Source organism: Eubalaena glacialis, chromosome 12, assembly GCF_028564815.1.
Source record: "Eubalaena glacialis isolate mEubGla1 chromosome 12, mEubGla1.1.hap2.+ XY, whole genome shotgun sequence".
Lineage (NCBI taxonomy): Eukaryota > Metazoa > Chordata > Mammalia > Artiodactyla > Balaenidae > Eubalaena > Eubalaena glacialis.
In genome coordinates, this window is record NC_083727.1 from 31,994,101 (window position 1) to 32,013,270 (window position 19,170).

Genomic DNA, 19,170 nt, shown 5'->3' on the forward strand with positions numbered 1-19,170 from the left:
TAAATGGATGCAATTTTTAAACTTATGTAAGAATCATCTGAAAGACAAAGGTTATTTGAAGTAGAGTAGAGCGGTCAATGGATCTTCCAAGTTTTTCTTTACCTGCCCCTCCTGATTCTCAGTGTACTTTCACAGCAGGAATAGGGCTGGTTGTTGAAAAATTACAGTGGGATGCCCTTGGTAACTTGGTAGTTCCCCCAAATATGGGAAAGAATGTCTTCCCCTCCCCTTACTATACATGGTCTTATACCCATCTCATAGTCCAAAAACACAGTCCATAAGATGAAGATACAGTACTTTACAGGGCAAGTTTACTGGCTGACCGTGCACTAACTTTTTCTTTAAATTTATATATATTTTTACATTGCCCTGGAAATACCTGTTATTTGTTAAAACTTAGAAAATATAAAGAATCTAGAAAAAAAGAAAAGAAAAATCACTCATGACCCTGTTATTTATATAAAATACATTAACCCTGTGGTGCATATCCTTCAAGTATCCTTTTTACGCATATGTATTACCAAATTATATTTATATAAATCTTACTCAAGTGCAATTAGAATACATACTCTCCCTTTGTACTCACAAAAGTTACAAAAAAATTTTAAATAGAGATATAAAAACAAAAATATTAAATCACCCCAAACTACTACTACTAAAATTTTACTATTTTATTTTTTCTATGCACAACATGAGTTATACCATGAGTACTGACAACCAGCTTTCTTTTTTCCGTTAATATGTCCTATCAATAAATAATATATTGATGTGCAAAATATTTTTACATCTCCATAGTACTCCATTGTATGGAGATATAATTTATTCATTCAATTCTTTATTGTTGAACATTTAGGTTGGTCTTAACTTTTAATATTAACATGTTTTGTTGATACATGTTTTTGTTCTATGTCCGAACTGAGCTCCCCATCTTTCCTAACCCCTTCACTCACAGACTTTCTTTCCCACCTCAGTTCGAGTTGATCAGACTGGAAGCCTTGGGGTCATCCTTGATTCTCCTCTTTCCCTCAACGCTACCTCCAATCAAATCATGTTGGCTCTACCTTCAAAACACACCCAATTCTCACCACTCCCCTGTTACCTTTGTCTGAGCCACCTCTGCTTTTGTCTTTCACCTGGATTATCCCAACAGCCTCCTGTTTTCCCACTGTTGCCTCTTCTAAAGCCAGAGTGATTTTATAAAAACATACATCCAGATCAGGTCATCCTCTGGTCAAAATTCTCCAAAAGGTCTCCATTTCTCTCAAAGGAGGAGCCAAATTGCCAGACCAGCCTGCAGGTTCCTGTTCTGCCCTCCCCCTGCTTCCTGGGCCTCATGTCCACCACTCTCCCCTTTGACCCTCTCCAGCCTCCCTGACCTCCTTGCTCTTCTGTGAACATGCCAGGCATATCCACCTCACAGCCCCTGTGCTGCCTGTTCCCTCTTCCTGGAATGCTCTTCCCCCAGATATCCTCCTCATTGCCCATCCCCATCTCCTTTAATTCCTTGCTCAAATATTACTTTAATAGGGCCTCACTTAACCATGCCATTTAATTTGTACTCCCCCCACCCAGGAGGTACTCCCAAATCCTCTCTATCCTTCTCCCTTTATACATACTTATGTATATTTTTCCATAGCACTTACCATCTTCTAACATACTCTATAATTTATGTTTATTTTCATTGTCTGTCATTAGCTGTCCCTCTCCATTAGAATGTGAGCTCCACACAAGGATTTTCATCTGACTGTTATTCTCTGAAATATCCTCAGTGCCTAGAACAGTGCGTGACATGGAGCAGTGCTTGATAAATAATTGTCACAAATGCAAAGGAGGATAAAGTTTCAAGAAGAGGATAGTTGACAATATCAAATGCTGTTCATTCAGAGTTCAACAAGAATGAAACTGAATGGATTTCTTTTGATTTGGTGAGTTGAATGCCTTGAGAGACAGCAGAGCCTAATACTGAGGGCCAGTCAGTGCATGAGTTCAAGTCCTGGCTCAGCCGCTTTTCAGCCATGTGACCTCAGTTTCCTCATCTGTAAAATAAGATTAACAATACTACCTACCTGTAAGTGTTACATGCACTAAACGAGTAAATTTATAGAAGTGCTTAAAACAGTGAAATATGGTAAATGCTATAATATATTGATATATATAATTACCATTAGTGAAAATAATAGGTAAGATTTCAGGGGGAAAAGGTTCCGAGTAAATGGAAACTGACCATTCCTATTTCTCTTTCAAATGCTTTTTCATTTGTGTGTGTTTATTGGGTGGGGGTGGGATGGAGTAAGGGTGTCATTCCCTTTGACCAGACAGAAGATCAGTGATAAGTCAGCAGAAAAATCAGGACCTTCAGTTTTCAAGATACCATTGCCAGCACTGTCTAGCCACTATAATCTCCATTTCAGTTTTGTAAGATGTCATCGTTTAAAAAATAAGAAATAAGGGAAACATATGAGCTACTCTAATCTGTTAGGCTAATTAATTTAATTTTAGCAAAAAGTAAGCACCAACTATTTTGCAAGAATTCTCCATAGATGACTTCCAACATGAATCTTAAGGAGTTATTTTTTACCAAAGAGTGAAAAGGAATTAATTCTTTAACTCATAATTTATAGAGAGAGCTGTGGTTCAAAGAGGCATGAGGCCTTAGAAGGCACTGAAGTTATATGCCCTGATCAGAAAACATCTTCAATAATAAAGATCTAGAAGATCTTTAAGATTCTATAAGAATCTGCTTTGTCTGATATATAATATTAGCATGATCTTTGTTCTCTGGGGAATTTTTTGTTTGACAATATATTTTGCAGGATTTTTTTTAGGCTCTTTTGTCCCATGGCAATATATTTCTTTTCTAGTAAAATCTATGTGAATTAGTCTCACCATCCAGCTGCAGCAGGTGGTGTTCTTCCTTCATAATAAAGAAACGACTATCATTCAAAGAAAATAAACAAGTACATCAAAATTGCATGTCTTTAGAGTAAGACTAGGCAGCCTCCTATTTTCTGAATGGATCCACTGGGTTGCCAAACTAGTCCCAGAGGCATCACCCTGGCAAGGTTATATTTTAAAGCTTAAAAGGCTGGTTTTCAGGTTTCGGACCACAAATTTTTCTTTGCTTCCCTTTTTCACAGCCCAGACCCTTTCCAAGGTACCCTGTCATTTAAAGAAAGATGGAGGTATGATATGTTAGGAAAGCTCAAAGAAAAACCACAGAAAAATGGTTAAAGCCAGGAAAATTTGACCTGTAAAGGCTGAGAGAGTTGGGATTATTTCCAACAATATGTAGGGTATCTTCAACAAAACCACGCTAAGGGTGTTGCATTTCTGGAATTCTGAATATGCCTTGTGATTGTCTAGTACTATGTTTGAAAATTACGTTTGCCTTGGACCTAACAGAAACAGGGTATACTTTTTTAAGGCTTCATATTGATAACTGTACCCAATATAACTGACATATCAATTATGCATCATAACACTGAAGGAGAAAATAGGAAATTAAAGACAGAACATCACACTTTGAAACAATAAATTAGTGGCAAGAAATATCAAACAGAAAAACTTTTCAAGACTATCCTAATTAATCATCAGAAATGACTGAAGTTTTACTTCCCTTTGGCCTAGTTTCAAGTACTGTTTAGGGAGAATTATCAGTGCTGTTCAAAGCCACTTGATAACTTCTGATACAATGGACCATGAAACCCTGAGGAACTTCATTCTTGACTGTAACTTGGCATGCAAAGAGCCAATACAGGAAAAATGCCCTTGAGAGTGTGATGTGTAGTTTTAGAATCATCTGATGGCTGCATCTGGTAAGTCATGGAAATTATTTACTCGGGAAGCACTCACCGTATCATTTATATTTAGTTAAATGATGTGTATAATTTAATAGGCACCAAAGAGGGCTCAGTCTTATATTACTATGCATCCAACTCTATTTTCAATATAGGAAGTAAACAGAGCCACAAAATGTGAAAATTCACATTAATGTGTGAAAATCATTCAGTTAAGGTTCTGAAAGATAAAATACTTTTTATTTATCCTTAGTTTCTACAACAAAGTTATTGAGATCAGAAAAACAATGGAATGCCAGTTTTGTTAAGAAGGTTAACTTTTTTTGTAATAGAAGATAATTTCACATTGTTACTTGTTATCTTATTATAATAATCGCAACTTCCATGATGAAAAAATAAACAGCCTGCATATCAAACAAAAAAATTGTGTCCTTCTGAGGTTAAACTTGATATTCCTGGAGCGCCGTTGTTTTCCAATAGTTTATTCCTGTCACCCAACAGCTATGAAAGAAATGTATGTTTCCTGTGATAATGGCATGAAACCAAAATTCAGGATGCAAATTAAGAGCCAAACCAAATTGGCCTGTCATTTTGGGCATCAGCTGATTAAAGAGGAATGGCAATCTTTTACACTCATTTTCATAAGTGGAAAAAAGTTACATATCTTTAGTGATACGATATTGGTTAAAAAACTAAAATTATTTTTAATGATGAATAGTCATCCTAGTGAAAAGTTACATACTGGTGATTCAAAGTGATAAAAAGATTATATTGACAAGGGGCTTCCCTGAAGCAAATCTTACTTTACAATTCTTAATGACTCCACCTCTCAGCAAAACTACATTTTTCACTCTTACTTGTATTTCCATCTTTCTCCTCATACAGACACTTGATGACCTCCTTGTTGGCTGCAGTCCTCCCTCAGCCCCTCTCAGTGGGGAAAATGGAGGCACTTCCTATTCAGGCTCAATTCCACCCAAGCCTGTTCTTGACAGGGATGGAAAGAGATGAGGAGTCTTTACCACACAGCTAATGTTCTCTAGAACAGCATGGTGGTTTGAGAGCCAGTGCCCAGCACCCACAAGTGAGAACTGCCTTGAAGCCTTCCCATCTCCTCCTGCAGCTCTTGGCCAGCCTGTGGGCCTGGGCTCTGCCTCGACCCTCTGTCCAGCAATGGCCATTTCCTACCTGCCTGGGGCCCTGACACCCTCCCTCATGCCTGTCAGTAACTTCAGAGATGAAAAAGTAACGAGTGATGGAAAACAGAAAAAACAGTTGTACTTTGCTCATTGTTTTGTACCAATCTGAAAAAACTGATGCTTTCTACCATCAGTTTAACAATAATAGAAAATACTTACATAGTATTTACTATGTACAAGCACTGCTCTAAGAACTTATTAACTTGTTTAATAATTGCAATAACTGTATAAGATTAGTACCATTATTATCCCCAGACAAGGAAACAGTCACAGAGAAATCAGGTCACTTACCGAAGGACACACAGCTAGTAAGAAGTAGAGCTTGGATTCAGATTCAGGATAAGTGGAGAACACAGATAAATTGAAAAGAACAGAATGATAATATTCAAGCTCTTTCACTATTTAAAATACTAAAATTCTAAGAATATTAATCATTCTTAAGATATAATCATATATACTATATTTCTAAAACCAATGTGAAAATTACTTTGAGAATCTCTAGCATCTAAAATACCTGCATTTAATATGTGCATTAGTATTAATAAATAAAGTGATAATTATATGTCCATAGTAATTGAATTTCATAAAGGGAGAAGAGAAAGAATTCATAGATGCTACTTCCACATAGTAAAAATTACCCAAATAATCCAGTCTATAAAAAGAACTCTTCTTATACTGCAAATATGCAAATAATCAACTAAAATACTGGCAGAGATTATCTGCGTTTTTTAAACCAACTGTTTATTTGAGTATCCAGTATTTCTCAATTCTTCATTTTACCTTACGCTGGAGCATCTATGCATCTCATTTTATGAGGCTTTTCAAAAGCCTCATAAGGCTTTTGAAAGAGGTCATCCTCTTAATCCCTCTGTTTATATACTTGCTTTTAGTACTACTGTTTTGTTTAATCTTGAGGCTTTAGAGAAAGAAAAAGTAGAAACTCTTTACCCTAGCACTATATCTAACATTTACAATATTGCACCTTTCATCAAATAATAAGTAGAAACAAAGCTGCTAGAGCTATATTTTTAATCTATTGTTGACACCTCCTTCTCCCTGTCCTAACACTGAGAAGAGCTGGATGCTTCTTGGGGTTATCAAGTGACAAGGAAAGCTGTCACAGAGGGCAGGTGATAGGACAACTCCTGGTAGCAGAAGCCACTTCACAAAAAGCACCAAGAGAATATGCTGTATTGTTTCCTGGGCCTGGAGTTTCCTTCCATGAGGTGCTGGCCTCAAAAAGAACAGAGGAAGAAACATGAATTTGGTCCACAAACATGTAGCTCACTTATACTGACTAACGACATGTTAACTGGGAGAGAACATGTTGATGGCAACCAGTAAGTTCTCAAGGCCGCAGACTCAATGCAACAAGCACAGGGATGTTTCAATACCTTTATTTACAACACAGACTGTTCCCATATAAGCTCATTCTTTGTCTACTTAGCAAACCGCAATTCCTCCTCAAGCTTTCTCAAGTATAGCGTAAGAAATCAGGTGCTGTTTGGCCATATAACTGTTTATGATATTTGTGTATGGCTTTTCTCATTCCAGTGAAACAAAGAGCCTCATAACTCAGGCATCCAAGAATGCTTCCTTGATAGCCCAATCTCAGCTGGACCCTCAACTCCCCTTGATCAAACTCCAGCTGTGTTCTTGGCTCAACGCAGCCTGCGGTCACTCAAGTGTAAACAAACTACAGCTTGCTCCTCCCCATCACATCTGTTTTCTTAATATTTTGCTTCTTTTTTTTTTAATTAATTAATTTATTTATTTATTTATGGCTGTGTTGGGTCTTCGTTTCTGTGCGAGGGCTTCCTCTAGTTGCGGCAAGTGGGGGCCACTCTTCATCGCGGTGCGCGGGCCTCTCATTATCGTGGCCTCCCTTGTTGCGGAGCATAGGCTCCAGATGCGCAGGCTCAGTAATTGTGGCCCACGGGCCCAGCCGCTCCGGGGCATGTGGGATCCTCCCAGACCGGGGCTCGAACCCGTGTCCCCCGCACTGTCAGGCAGATTCTCAACCACTGCGCCACCAGGGGAGCCCAATATTTTGCTTTTTGGAGCAAATAATGACATGTTCTCCTGAATTCACCCACTTAACCATTTATCTCTATCAACTAAAGATAAAACATAAAATATCCCCCACCTCACCAAATCTCTCCCCAAATACGAGCCATACACATAACTTAATCTGTTTTCCTCATTCATTGCAATAGCTTTCCCTTCTAATCAATAGTTCTCTCCACATTAAGTAATGCCAGCAAGCCACTGATGCAAAACATTCTCAGGATCTCAACAATGAAAGGGGACAGTGAAGCGTTCTGCAGAAGCACATTCAGAAATAAGTTCACAGAAAAATCCTAATGAACAATTTAAACTCGGCCTATAACATTGGCCTATATACTGCAACATATTTATATTGTGGTTGAATCCGTTCTGCTTTTATAGCCTAGAGGGCAGAAGCATGGAACCATTCATGTAAACTGGTTGGATTAACCACAGACAGAATTTCAGACCAAACTATAGCCTCAGATTCAACCTAAATGAGAGCTGAATACCTAGACAGTGTAGCAGGGACTGTACATTGACAAAATATTTTAAATGCATCCACAGACATCACTAAGTACAGCACTTAATGTTAAGCAAGAAACACCTAGAGCGTTTTTGTAGCTCATACGGCTCCTACGCATCTGGTACTTTCTTCTTTTCCCACTTTCTTATGAATTAATCAATTTCCTTGACTCCCCTCCCATCAACATTCTTCCTTCCTCCCTCCCTTCATTCTCAGAGAACATCTTACTTCCCCTAACTCATCCTCTTTCAATTGCCTGGGCATATTCCCTGCACACCACGTAGGACAAAGCCCCTTCCTAACAGGAAGTCATCCCAACAAGAACTAAGCTAAGGAATGGGAAAGAAATAATGACACCAAGGTTCACACTGAGTGTGCTATAGGGTAGGAAATGGGGCAAGCAAGAAACGTGCTCACCAATACAAGCCTTTTCACTCACTTGGTTGGAAACGTTCCCTGGATATCATATTAGATAAAAGGAGATTTAGGGGAAAAAAACCCACAATAATTGGATATAGAACAGTCATTAAACATATATCCTGGGAATCACGTGTAGCCCTTAAACCAATTTCAAAATGAATATTTCTCTCCAGGTAGAGCAAGAAATGTATTCATAGATTTTCTTTTTCAATGTGACACAGATTGCTATGTAAAATAATTTTATATATAACATGCAATTGGAATCTTTCTTTTGACCACATTTCAAACTTAATCTAACATTTAATTGTGAAATCACCCTTTGGTGTACTCTTGAAATACAGAATTAAAAGGATTACATAGTTTTTCTACCGGACTCATAATCAGCATAATATACGAATATTCAATTACATACTGCTTCCCAAAAAGTACAGTAAAAAAAAAAAAGATAACACACCAGCCAGTAATTTTTAGAGATTTTAAAAATTAAGAATCTCTTCAAAATTTCAGAAGCACTTCTAGACTAATAAAATAAGCAACGGGTTTAGTAGGCAAAAAATAAATAAAAATAAAAATAGAAAAGTTAACAAGAAGCAAGGAATCTTAGGATGATAGTATGCCAAAGATCATATACACTGGCATATTCCGTTTGCTCTTCTGCTCTACCCAGTACATTCATCACCCAGGAAAGCTAGACCAGCCAAACCTGACACCATCCCCTGCACGTCTACCTCATCCCTACTTTGTACAATTTAGGTACATGCCAGTAGGGATACGTGTGATAGAAAGTTACAATCTGTTGGGAGGTATGTTTGACATGATTTCCCTATCCATTCAGCTAATTCCCAGGTGATTACTCCCCCCACTTGATTCCTTTTAATTAAGTTCTAGAAATATTTGCACTGGAAGTTCAAGAGCACAAAGTCCTCTGTTTACCATTCTCTGATTTTTTTTTTTTAATTATTATTTATTTATTTATTTATGGCTGTGTTGGGTCTTCGTTTCTGTGCGAGGGCTTTCTCTAGTTGCGGCAAGTGGGGGCCACTCTTCATCGCGGTGCGCGGGCCTCTCACTATGGCGGCCTCTCTTGTTGCGGAGCACAGGCTCCAGACGCGCAGGCTCAGCAATTGTGGCCCACGGGCCTAGTTGCTCCGCGGCATGTGGGATCTTCCCAGACCAGGGCTCGAACCCGTGTCCCCTGCATTGGCAGGCAGATTCTCAACCACTGCGCCACCAGGGAAGCCCCCATTCTCTGATTATTGGGATAGGTCAGGGAGGGTGAGGAGCAAGATGGAATCCAAAGGGACCAAGTCATGAAAAACAGAATGGGTATGAATAGGAAGAGGATGCTGCTAAAGGTGCAGGGCGGGCCACTAGAGAAAGTCACAGAACATTCTCCCAGGTAATGGCTGATTAAGATCCCACAGCAGTGGGCTTCCCTGGTGGTGCAGTGGTTGGGAATCTGCCTGCCAATGCAGGGGACACAGGTTCGAGCCCTGGTCCAGGAAGATCCCGCACGCCACGGAGCGACTAGGCCCGTGTGCCACAACTACTGAGCCTGCGCTCTGGAGCTTGCGTGCCACAACTACTGAGCCCATGTGCCACAGCTACTGAAGCCCGCACGTCTGGAGCTTGTGCTCCGCAATGGGAGAGGCCACTGCAATGAGAAACCCGCACACCACAACGAAGAGTAGGCCCCGCTCGCCGCAACTAGAGAGGGCCCGCACGCAGCAATGAAGACCCAACACAGCCAAAAATAAATTAATTAATTAATTAGAAAAAAAAAGATCCCATAGTAGTGCTGAAGACAAATGTGAAATCACTCTGAAAGAAATGTTCTGGTCTAAATAATGTTATGTAACAAATTGTTGTAGTCAAATTCAGCTGTGGGGAAGGCCGTAGCCAAGGAAGGAAGAAAAGTACTTTCACACTCTGGCCATCAGCTTGAGGGCAGTGTAAAGACACAGTTGTACTTACAAGGCCTTAAAGATGGGTCTCCAAAATGGTGTCACAACGTTTACTAACAACTAAAAATGTTGCTATCAGGTAGGTTATAGAGAAAGAACACTTACTGCAGGAACCAAGCTGGAGTTCCTCTAGTCAAGGGTGGCTAATCCCTCAGGCAATATGAGCTAGATTTGTTAGGTCTTAACTACAGTTAATGTGAAGTTTTGTCCTGGCAAAGAGACCAATAACATTTTTTTTCTTTAATTTACAGGAGTAATCAATTAGAAGAACTGAGCAATTTAGTATTATTCTATTTTTAAGGTACGTCTCCTTGGGAGAATAAGATTCGAATGAATGGTCAAAATAAATCAGCTCATACTTAGGAATGGAAATATAATTCCAACGTAAACTAGTTATAGTTTTGGATTGCAACCTTACCTTCCCCTCAAATCTAAATGGGGCTCGCAAGAAAAATACAGCTTTACCTTCTTTTATTTTGCAGTTAATTATAGTTAACAAGAGGTGACTGGCCAGTGAGCTTGGGCACTCTTTGCAGTGGTAGAGAAAATCTTATTGCCATTCAAATAATTTTAGCTGGTTTGCTTCTATGTGACTATTCACGTGGGTTGGAAATTAGCTGTTACCTATTAAACAAGCTAATTTTACATCAACACCATTTTGGAATAAAGTTTACATTTTCTTGATCGTATGTTCCATTTTGCCTTTAACCATAATCAACCCACTACAGGGCTTCCCAGTTTCGTACAAGATCATTATGCTCCATTCTGTCCTTGACTAGAAAAATGAAATCTAGAGAGATCTCAAAATGTCTAAAAATGACTTGAGAAAAAAATTTTCCCATCACTAATGGTAATAGTTGAGACAGAGAGAACCTTTATATTGGAATACAGTTAAGGCAAACCCATGCAATTCTAATTACCCTGAATACTTCATTATTGCATCTTTTAATACCAGCTCTAAAACTCTGTTTCTTAAATTACACTTAAATCAGAAATTTGCCTGTGGATACAAGTGCTAGAAAATAAGTAAAAATGTCCATGGAATCTGTATGTTTGAAGCAAAAGTAACATTTAAGCTTGAGTTATCACGATCAGCATTTCCTAAACCGTGTGCTGCCGAACACTAGTGCTACAACACGATGGATGAAAAAAGGCCACGCTGATCAACTACATCTGGGAAACGATGCTGAAGTAGAATGTATAACTGTTCAAAATATTCACTGCCCTTCTGGTGGTGTCCTTTTCTGCACACGGGTTACACCTCCTGCTCTGCTGAACTCAGAAGGGACCACATGACCTGCTTTGGCCGATAAGATGTGAACAGGAATGACGTGTGTCACTTCTTAGCAGAAGCTTTCAGCTTGTGAATCACCATCTCTTTTCCTTCTGCCAAAGACCAGCAAAGTCCTAAACGGAAGCTGCTCGGCCAAAACCCTGAATAAAGACAACATGGACCAGAGCCACAGATGACCTGTGTCCAGAGGCAAAAACTAAACCTTTGTTGCTGTAAGCTCTTAAGATTCACACTAAACATTCACATTTCAGAGATCCTAAGAAGTCCTGAAATAAAGACCCAGATTAACTTTATTTAACCCATCACTGCTAGCACGCATTTGATCACAGAATCCTTACCTCATATAAAATCCTGAGAAATGTCCTGAGAGAACATTTTCAGGAAATGTCAATGAAGATACTTACTTCAAATCTCCATTCCACTTTGCACAGACTTATTACTAGGTTGACTGTGTCATTTCTTCTAGGGTTTTCAAATTTTTCAAAATCTCTAACAGAATAAGGGTCAACCAGGAGCCATTTTGGTATTCTGACATTAATCAATTCCCAGAATTCTTCCTTAAAACTAATTTCACTTTCTGCTTATTATTTTCTATATGTTTCACTATTCAAAGACGTATAAATTACTGAAAGGTTACAAATGAACATTTAGTCTACCTTTGTAGATATCATTTCCAATTTTTAAACAATTATAAGCATACTTATTTAGCTTTTTTCAATATATGGAAACAGACAACAGAACAGCATGAAGTTGAAAAATGCATTCAAAACAAAATTGAAGTCAGTTGCTATAGACAGTGCTCGGACACACAACAGATGACACAGTTGACTAATAGCACCTAGAATCTCAGAAGAAATTACAATTCCATCTCACAGCAGATTTCACTGAATTTTTAGTTTTAAAAAAAAAAAACACATTAAAACAAAATGTGTGATTTTTAACTAAGAAAAATCCGAAGAGAATTCCATACTATAGCCTTAAATCTAAGTGCACCTGATAGTATGAAAAGAGGCTCAAAAACAACCAGAAATTGTGATTAAGTCATTTGGCATTGGGAGATTCGGGAACAGGTTACTGAAACAATCTGCTTTATCTTGTACCAAGGATATTTCTAAGGCCAGCTTTTGTCTGGAATAATAAAGGTTCGCTGATACGAAGGGCACCTAGAGTGCCTTCTTTCAGGGAAGGAGAGAAGACAGTGGCAGTGCAGTCTGGCAGGGCCTCTTCTGCTACAGTGATGGGCTATTCTTCACAATAAGGGTCCCTGTGAAAGTGACCTGCTCAGCCTCTCTAATGCCTGCCCTGAAGCCACTCCCCTCCCTTTCTGAAGGTGGTACCTACCGAGACTCAGCCCCTCTGGTCCCCTTTTGACACCTTCCATGCCTCCTTACAGTGGAGCACCCACCCACTGGGAGTGAGAATCCGCAGATGACTTCTGAACTCTCTCACCAGTAGGCCTGCTCCTCCCTGCACAGCCTTTCCCACCCGGAAGTAGCTTCTCACGCAAGTCCTGCTGGTCCCAGCTGCTTCCTGGCCACACCTGCACATGATTTGGCATTTATAGATTTCTCTATCTCCCAGTTTCACTAAAAATGTAGTCTGTGGTATGTTCCCAATTGTCTTTACTGTTCTGTAGGTTTTCCAGGAGGAGAGGTAGCAAGATTGCCACCATACTCCTACCAGTACTCAAAGACCTTTCCCCTGTTTGTCATTTTCCTTCCATGCATACAAGAAAGCTAATCTACAATCTAAAAAAAATTCTCCATGTCAAGCCAAATTAGCCTATTTGGTCATAATGCTTGCCTCATAAGACATGTCAGAAGAGCCCAGGAGTCAAGAGTCATTGAGACCAAGCGCCTCCTTTCACTATGAGCACAGAGGTCCAGAAAGGTAATGAGGGCTTCCCTCGTGGCGCAGTAGTTGAGAATCTGCCTGCCAATTCAGGGGACACGGGTTCGAGCCCTGGTCTGGGAAGATCCCACATGCCGCAGAGCAACTGGGCCCGTGAGCCACAACTACTGAGCCTGCACGTCTGGAGCCTGTGCTCCGCAACAAGAGAGGCCACGATAGTGAGAGGCCCACGCACCGCGATGAAGAGTGGCCTCCGCTCGCCGCAACTAGAGAAAGCCCTCACACAGGAACGAAGACCCAACACAGCCAAAAATAAATAAATAAATTTATGAAAAAAAAAAAAAAAAGAAAGGTAATGAGATTTTGTCCAGGGCTAACCAACAGAGATAAAACAAGAAAACTCAAGCTCCTTCCAATGTATTACAGAGACTCCTTTGAGAAGGAATAGTCAGTACTCCTGAGTTTTCAAATGGTTTATAAAGGCCCATTATCATGCAGACCCAGGAACAAGCGTGGCAGCCAAATTACACCAGGCCAGTTACCAAAATCCCCAGAAAACGTGCGACCTGATAGATAAATGAATAAATAATCGTTGGTTGTAGGTAAGGATAGATGACAGCAGAGAGTCCTAGCTGGGGAAGGATGTAGAAGAAAGTTGGAATTTGGCCAATTTTTAATTACAATCTTGGTCCTGTATATCCAATCACCAAATAACTCAGGGACTGGGTTTTCCTTTTAGTTGTACCATCAGAACAGAATTTTCATCCACACACTCTTCTTTTCCACTACCCATTTCCACTCCCACTGATGCCTGCCACATACCTTCATCCCTAATTCTCCCAACCTCATCATCATATGGTCCAATAACCACCCCTCTGCCCTTGCTATGTGCATATTGAATTCCGCACTCAAAACAAACCAGTCTAAGTGACAATGGGAGCGAACAATTTCAAGGATCATTTCTTTCATTCTCAAGTTCTCTCACTGTCTGACTCTGTGAAAAACTTCTATAAGGAAGTGCCGATTAATAACCAATAGCTTTGATTTTAAGTGCTACATTAGTAATTTGAAAGAGTCATAACTCAGGAAAGATATCTAAGAAGCCCAGAAAATAATTCTTGTTTAAAAACAACTGATCTATCCATGAAAAGACTGCGTTTATTTCTTGACGAATCTGGATCTGCATTAAGATGCATGTTTGATTTGAAACTGGTCTTCTTCTGCCACCAAGTGTTAGCACACACTTCTAACCAACCAGTTTCTGCAATGTTCAAATCACAGAAATACAATGTCACTCAATGTGAAAAATAAATCCAAAAGAATACACTGTAAAAAAGCACTGACCTAAACAAGTAGTCGTCTAACCATATGAAACAAATATACTCTAAAGAAATTATACAAATAAATAAATTTTAGCTACTCTTCCAGAGACAAAGCAATTTAATAAGATTTTCTGAGGCTTCATTCATTTGATTTAAGAAACTACAACTTTGAAAACACAGTGATAATCAAAATAGCTTTACGATACACAAAACTACTTTCAAGGGAATTCCCTGGTGGTCCAGTGGTTAGGACTCCATGCTTTCACAGCTGAGGGCGTGGGTTGAATCCCTGGCCAGGGAACTAAGATCCTGTAAGCCGCACGGCGCAGCCAAAAAAATAAATAAACTACTGTTAATACTCTCTTATGTGATATATTCCACTAGAATTTTATGAAACTAAGAAGATGTAAAACTAACACATTGACTAAATGCCTCCTGGTGTTAGAAAAATATATAATTATCCAAAAAAGTCTTATGTTTCCCAGAATCTCAGTTAGAGAACTTAGTTCTCTAGCTTGGGAACCAGAATACCATGCTGTAGCAGAGGAAGTTCCATATCGAGAAATTTGAAGGAGAGTTTCGATATATGTTAGTAGTGTATAGGAAAAGGTCAGGAGGATATACTAGTAGTGGTACCTAAGAGAGAGAAATTATATTGGGAGGAAGGGAGTGGGACATTGGTGATGAGGGGGAAAAATGTATCTTTCACTCTGTAGGTTTGTATGTATCAGTATTTGGATTTTTTTACAGTGAGCATATATTCATCTAGCACTTCTGTAATTAAAATAACTTTTAAAATAACAAGTACTTGAAATGAGACAAACTTCCTAATATGAGTGGAAAAAAGTATTTCACACCCCTCTCTCTCTCTCCCCCCTTTTATTTCATTATCAATCTTAAGTAAACTGAATGCTGGTAATACATTCCACTTTTGACTTTATCAATGGTCTGTCTCACCCTTGTAAATAAGTGGACCCAGAATGAAAACCCAGAAGAGAATTAGTGCTGAGAGGAAAACAGACAGCTGGAAATGTAAAAAAAAGCTAAGAAACTAAAGAGTCACATATTTTAAAATAATCTGCATTCCAAACCACAAAGCATAATAAAAATCTACTGATGTGTATGCCACCTTTTCATATTGGTTTTAACTTTTACAATGGACCCACTGATTTGCTGCATAAAGAAAATACTGGCTCTGCATAGCACAGGGAGATCAGCTCGATGCTTTGTGACGACCTAGAAGGGTGGGATAGGGAGGGTGGGAGGGAGGCTCAAGAGGGAGGGGATATAGGGATATATGTATACATATAGCTGATTCACTTTGCTGTACAGCAGAAACTAACACAACATTGTAAAGCAATTATACTCCAAAAAAGATGAAAAACAAAAAAAAGAAACTACTGGCTATTTATTTAAGCCTGTACATCTCAAAGTATACTACTCTTCAGACCATCTGGATCAGAACCCCTGTCACACTTACTGAATGAAAGCCAAGGTCTTAGGTCCAATTCCAGATCTGAACTCAGAGAACGGAAATCTGCAGCTTCAACAAGTACACCAGGTGACTCATGAATCCCAAAGTTTAAGACATATTTTCTTAAGCATTCAGAAACACTAACCATCATAATAGTAAATAGAAACAGAGTGATTCCACAAATTAAAGGCAAATATTCTTATTTGGCTTTCTGAAAGACAGTAAGATCTTAGTTTATTTTCCAAAGATTAACATTCTAATCAAAACAAAACGCAACCTGATTTAGATTTTATACAGTCTTCAAGCAGGGACTGTTTCTATTTCGATCATCACTCTATGCCCAGCACCCAGTGTCTGACACATAGTAGGCACTTGATAAACAGTTGTTGAATTAGTAGGATTCAGACCAAGGAGCTCCCCACATAGAGAAATGAAACTGGATGGACAGGACTTGACAAGTGGGAGGGAAGAAGATGAGACTGAGAATGAGGTAAGAGGGATTCTGGACGGGGCTCTGCAACTGAGGACGATGTGATCTCATTTCAGTCACTTAACTTCTAAGTCTCAGATCCCTTTTCTATAAAGTAAAGGAGCAGATTCCATGAAATCAACTGCCAAGAAATCATTTAAAATGCATGCAGTCTGAAATGTTGAAATACAAATTCTAGAGTTAATTTAAACGTCCCTTTGATAAACGTCCTTGGGTGCTCTCATTTCAAAGTTAATATTATAAAGACAGAAACATTTTGAAATGTGGGTATTACCTTCACCACTGATTTGTCATTCTGTGATTAAGTTTGATACCACTGGGAAGAGGACAATCCATTTGAAAGCAAAACAAGAAAGATAATGAGTAAAAAAAGTAAACTGTCAATCTACAGGTTTTGTCAGTTGTTATCATTCCTAATTCCAAAATCTATGATTTACACAAATGATTTTACCTAAATATTCTGGAATGGTACCTAATATAGTTATTATTTAATTTGGGCATAGCTATAAAAAAAAAACATGCAAGATATTGGTGGGGGGGTGATTTTTTACAATAGTTTCTAGAAAACTCATAACCACAGGATGGTCGACCACCCAAACACATGTTTTTACAGGACCAAAAAGACTTTCTGAGCACAGAGACATTAAATACAAACTGTTGAATTTAGAAAAAAGATCTACTTACTAATAAACATGACCTTCATTTATAGAGCTGCAAATCAGTCTTAACTGCAGCAAAGGGTCATGGAGAGCAGGAACGAATACTAATCTGCATGCCCATCTCCAAAACTCTGGCACATCAGGGCAGGTCAGCAGATGTCTTAATTTGCATGAGAACCTCCCTAGGCTGAAATGGGAAAAAAAAGGAAGGGTGCCCTTAGGATTCCAAGCGAACTGCTCGTGACTCCAGAGAAAAGTCCAAAGTCACTCCAACCTCTGAGAGAGGAGGCAGTGGCCTAGGAAGGCAGAAAGTCACCCTGAGATAGGGGAAGTCAAAAGACATGTCCCCTGGCTGTGGCACTGCTGACCATTCTCAGGGAGAAGTACTTTTAAGTACTGAGCTGGGGAGTGGGGAGCCCTTCTGTTACCCTCTTACCCAGTCCCTGGAACACTTGTTCCACACCCTCAATGGAGACAACTGCTGAAAGAGCAAGGTGGCTTTTTGGAAACCATGAAAGAGCTATGTAAAGGGGGGGGGGGACAGGGGGGGCGGAGCTTGTCCCACCTTGAAGAACACAGCTTCAGGAAGCAGCACCAGTGTATGCAGGCCAGTGGAGAAAGCTTTGAGTGCAGCAGGCTGCAAACAACCAGAAGCAAAGAACGCAGCGAAATACAACTCTGGCACCGCCCCCAAGGCTTTTCAAGGGATGAAGCAGATGTGGCAACAGATGAAGCAACAGTAAGTGATGGTCAGAGTGTGGGGCTAATAGCCACGGTGGCAAAGGAGGGGACAGCTGCCATGGCCTCCATGGAGGCTCTTGAGCCAACTCAGCATCCTTGGGAATTGTAACCAGACTGACTTGGAATTCCAGGAGCAATAGTGGCAGGGGTGCCAAAAAGCACTACAAATGCCCCTCATGCCCCAACCATGCTCAGGGCTGGTGTGGCTGGCAAAACAGGGCTTATAGGAAAAATGTTCACTGACCTTCTTCCGGAGCCGTGGTGCTTTGGACAATTTCATGAAGGTCAAATGAGGCTTAAAAGTTCTGCTTTCTCCTGCCAAGATACCTTTTTCTTGAAATGTCCTTTTTGCAGCATCTGAAGAAAATAAAAAGAAGCACAAAAGTGCTACCGTATGATCACCATATGAGACAAGAATCTAAAAAAGAGTGGATATATGTATATGTATAACTGAATCACTTTGCTGTACACCTGAAATTAACACAACATTGTAAATCAACTATTCTCCAATAAAATTAAAATTTAAAAAAAATGCTAATATAACACATGGCAGTCTTTAATCATAAAAATGGCATTTCAAAAGATAACAAATTATCTTATAAGGAAGATTATAAACCAGTTTGAGTTTTTTTTGAGAGAGGAAAAAACACAATATGTATGATAACAAACACATTACAACAGTTAAATCTGCAGTGATGTCAAACTTTCGGTAAAGCACACAAAAGCCACAATTTGAGAAAGAAACATTTAATAAATAAAATAACTCTTGGCTGATGTGATGCAGATTTCACACAATATCCCAGTGGTGTCCATATGTATAAAAAAAGGACTAGCTTATCTGTAAACCCTCATATCTAAAACTTCTGCTTCTAACCAAGATAGAATAACAGGAATCGGATTTACCCTCCCATCTAAAACAACCAAAAACAAGGACAAAGTATACGAAACAATGGTTTGCGAGACACTGTACACCAGGCAATGAAGGTCGGTGATCCCTCAGAGATGAGAAACAGACAAGGTAAGCCCTTCAATTGTCCAGTTTACGTCCCTGGGTGTCTAGGTCTCTGCTCAAGGAAGAGAAACCCAGATGGAGCCCAGTCATCACACTAGGTTCAGAAAAAAGAGCAGAGAGTAGAAAGACCAAGGCATCTGGAGCTCATGGGACAGAGTGCCAGAGAAGTGAGTCCTGCAGAGAGAAAACTGCAGAGATCTGCAAAGGGTCCCCCTAGTGGATTCAGCTAAGCCACTGACCAGCACGTGTGTGTGAGCAAACTACCAGAGGCTGGAAAACACTCCAAAGGATTAGGGAGAACATGCCCAGCTGTCACCCAGGGTTAGGAATTCTGTCTGTTCCCATCAGCCAGACTGGAAAACCTCAAGATTCATG

General features: G+C 39.6%; 1 protein-coding gene across 4 annotated transcripts in view; it reads right to left on the reverse strand.

Moving 5' to 3' along the window:
• The window catches only part of AKAP7 (A-kinase anchoring protein 7), a 142,689-nt gene that overhangs the window by 63,363 nt on the left and 60,156 nt on the right, over positions 1 to 19,170 (reverse strand). For all 4 annotated transcript variants that reach the window (XM_061207040.1, XM_061207042.1, XM_061207041.1 and 1 more), the window contains exon 6: positions 18,028 to 18,140. In XM_061207040.1, coding sequence (XP_061063023.1) covers positions 18,028 to 18,140 — 113 coding nt within the window. The remainder of the gene's footprint in view (positions 1 to 18,027; positions 18,141 to 19,170) is intronic.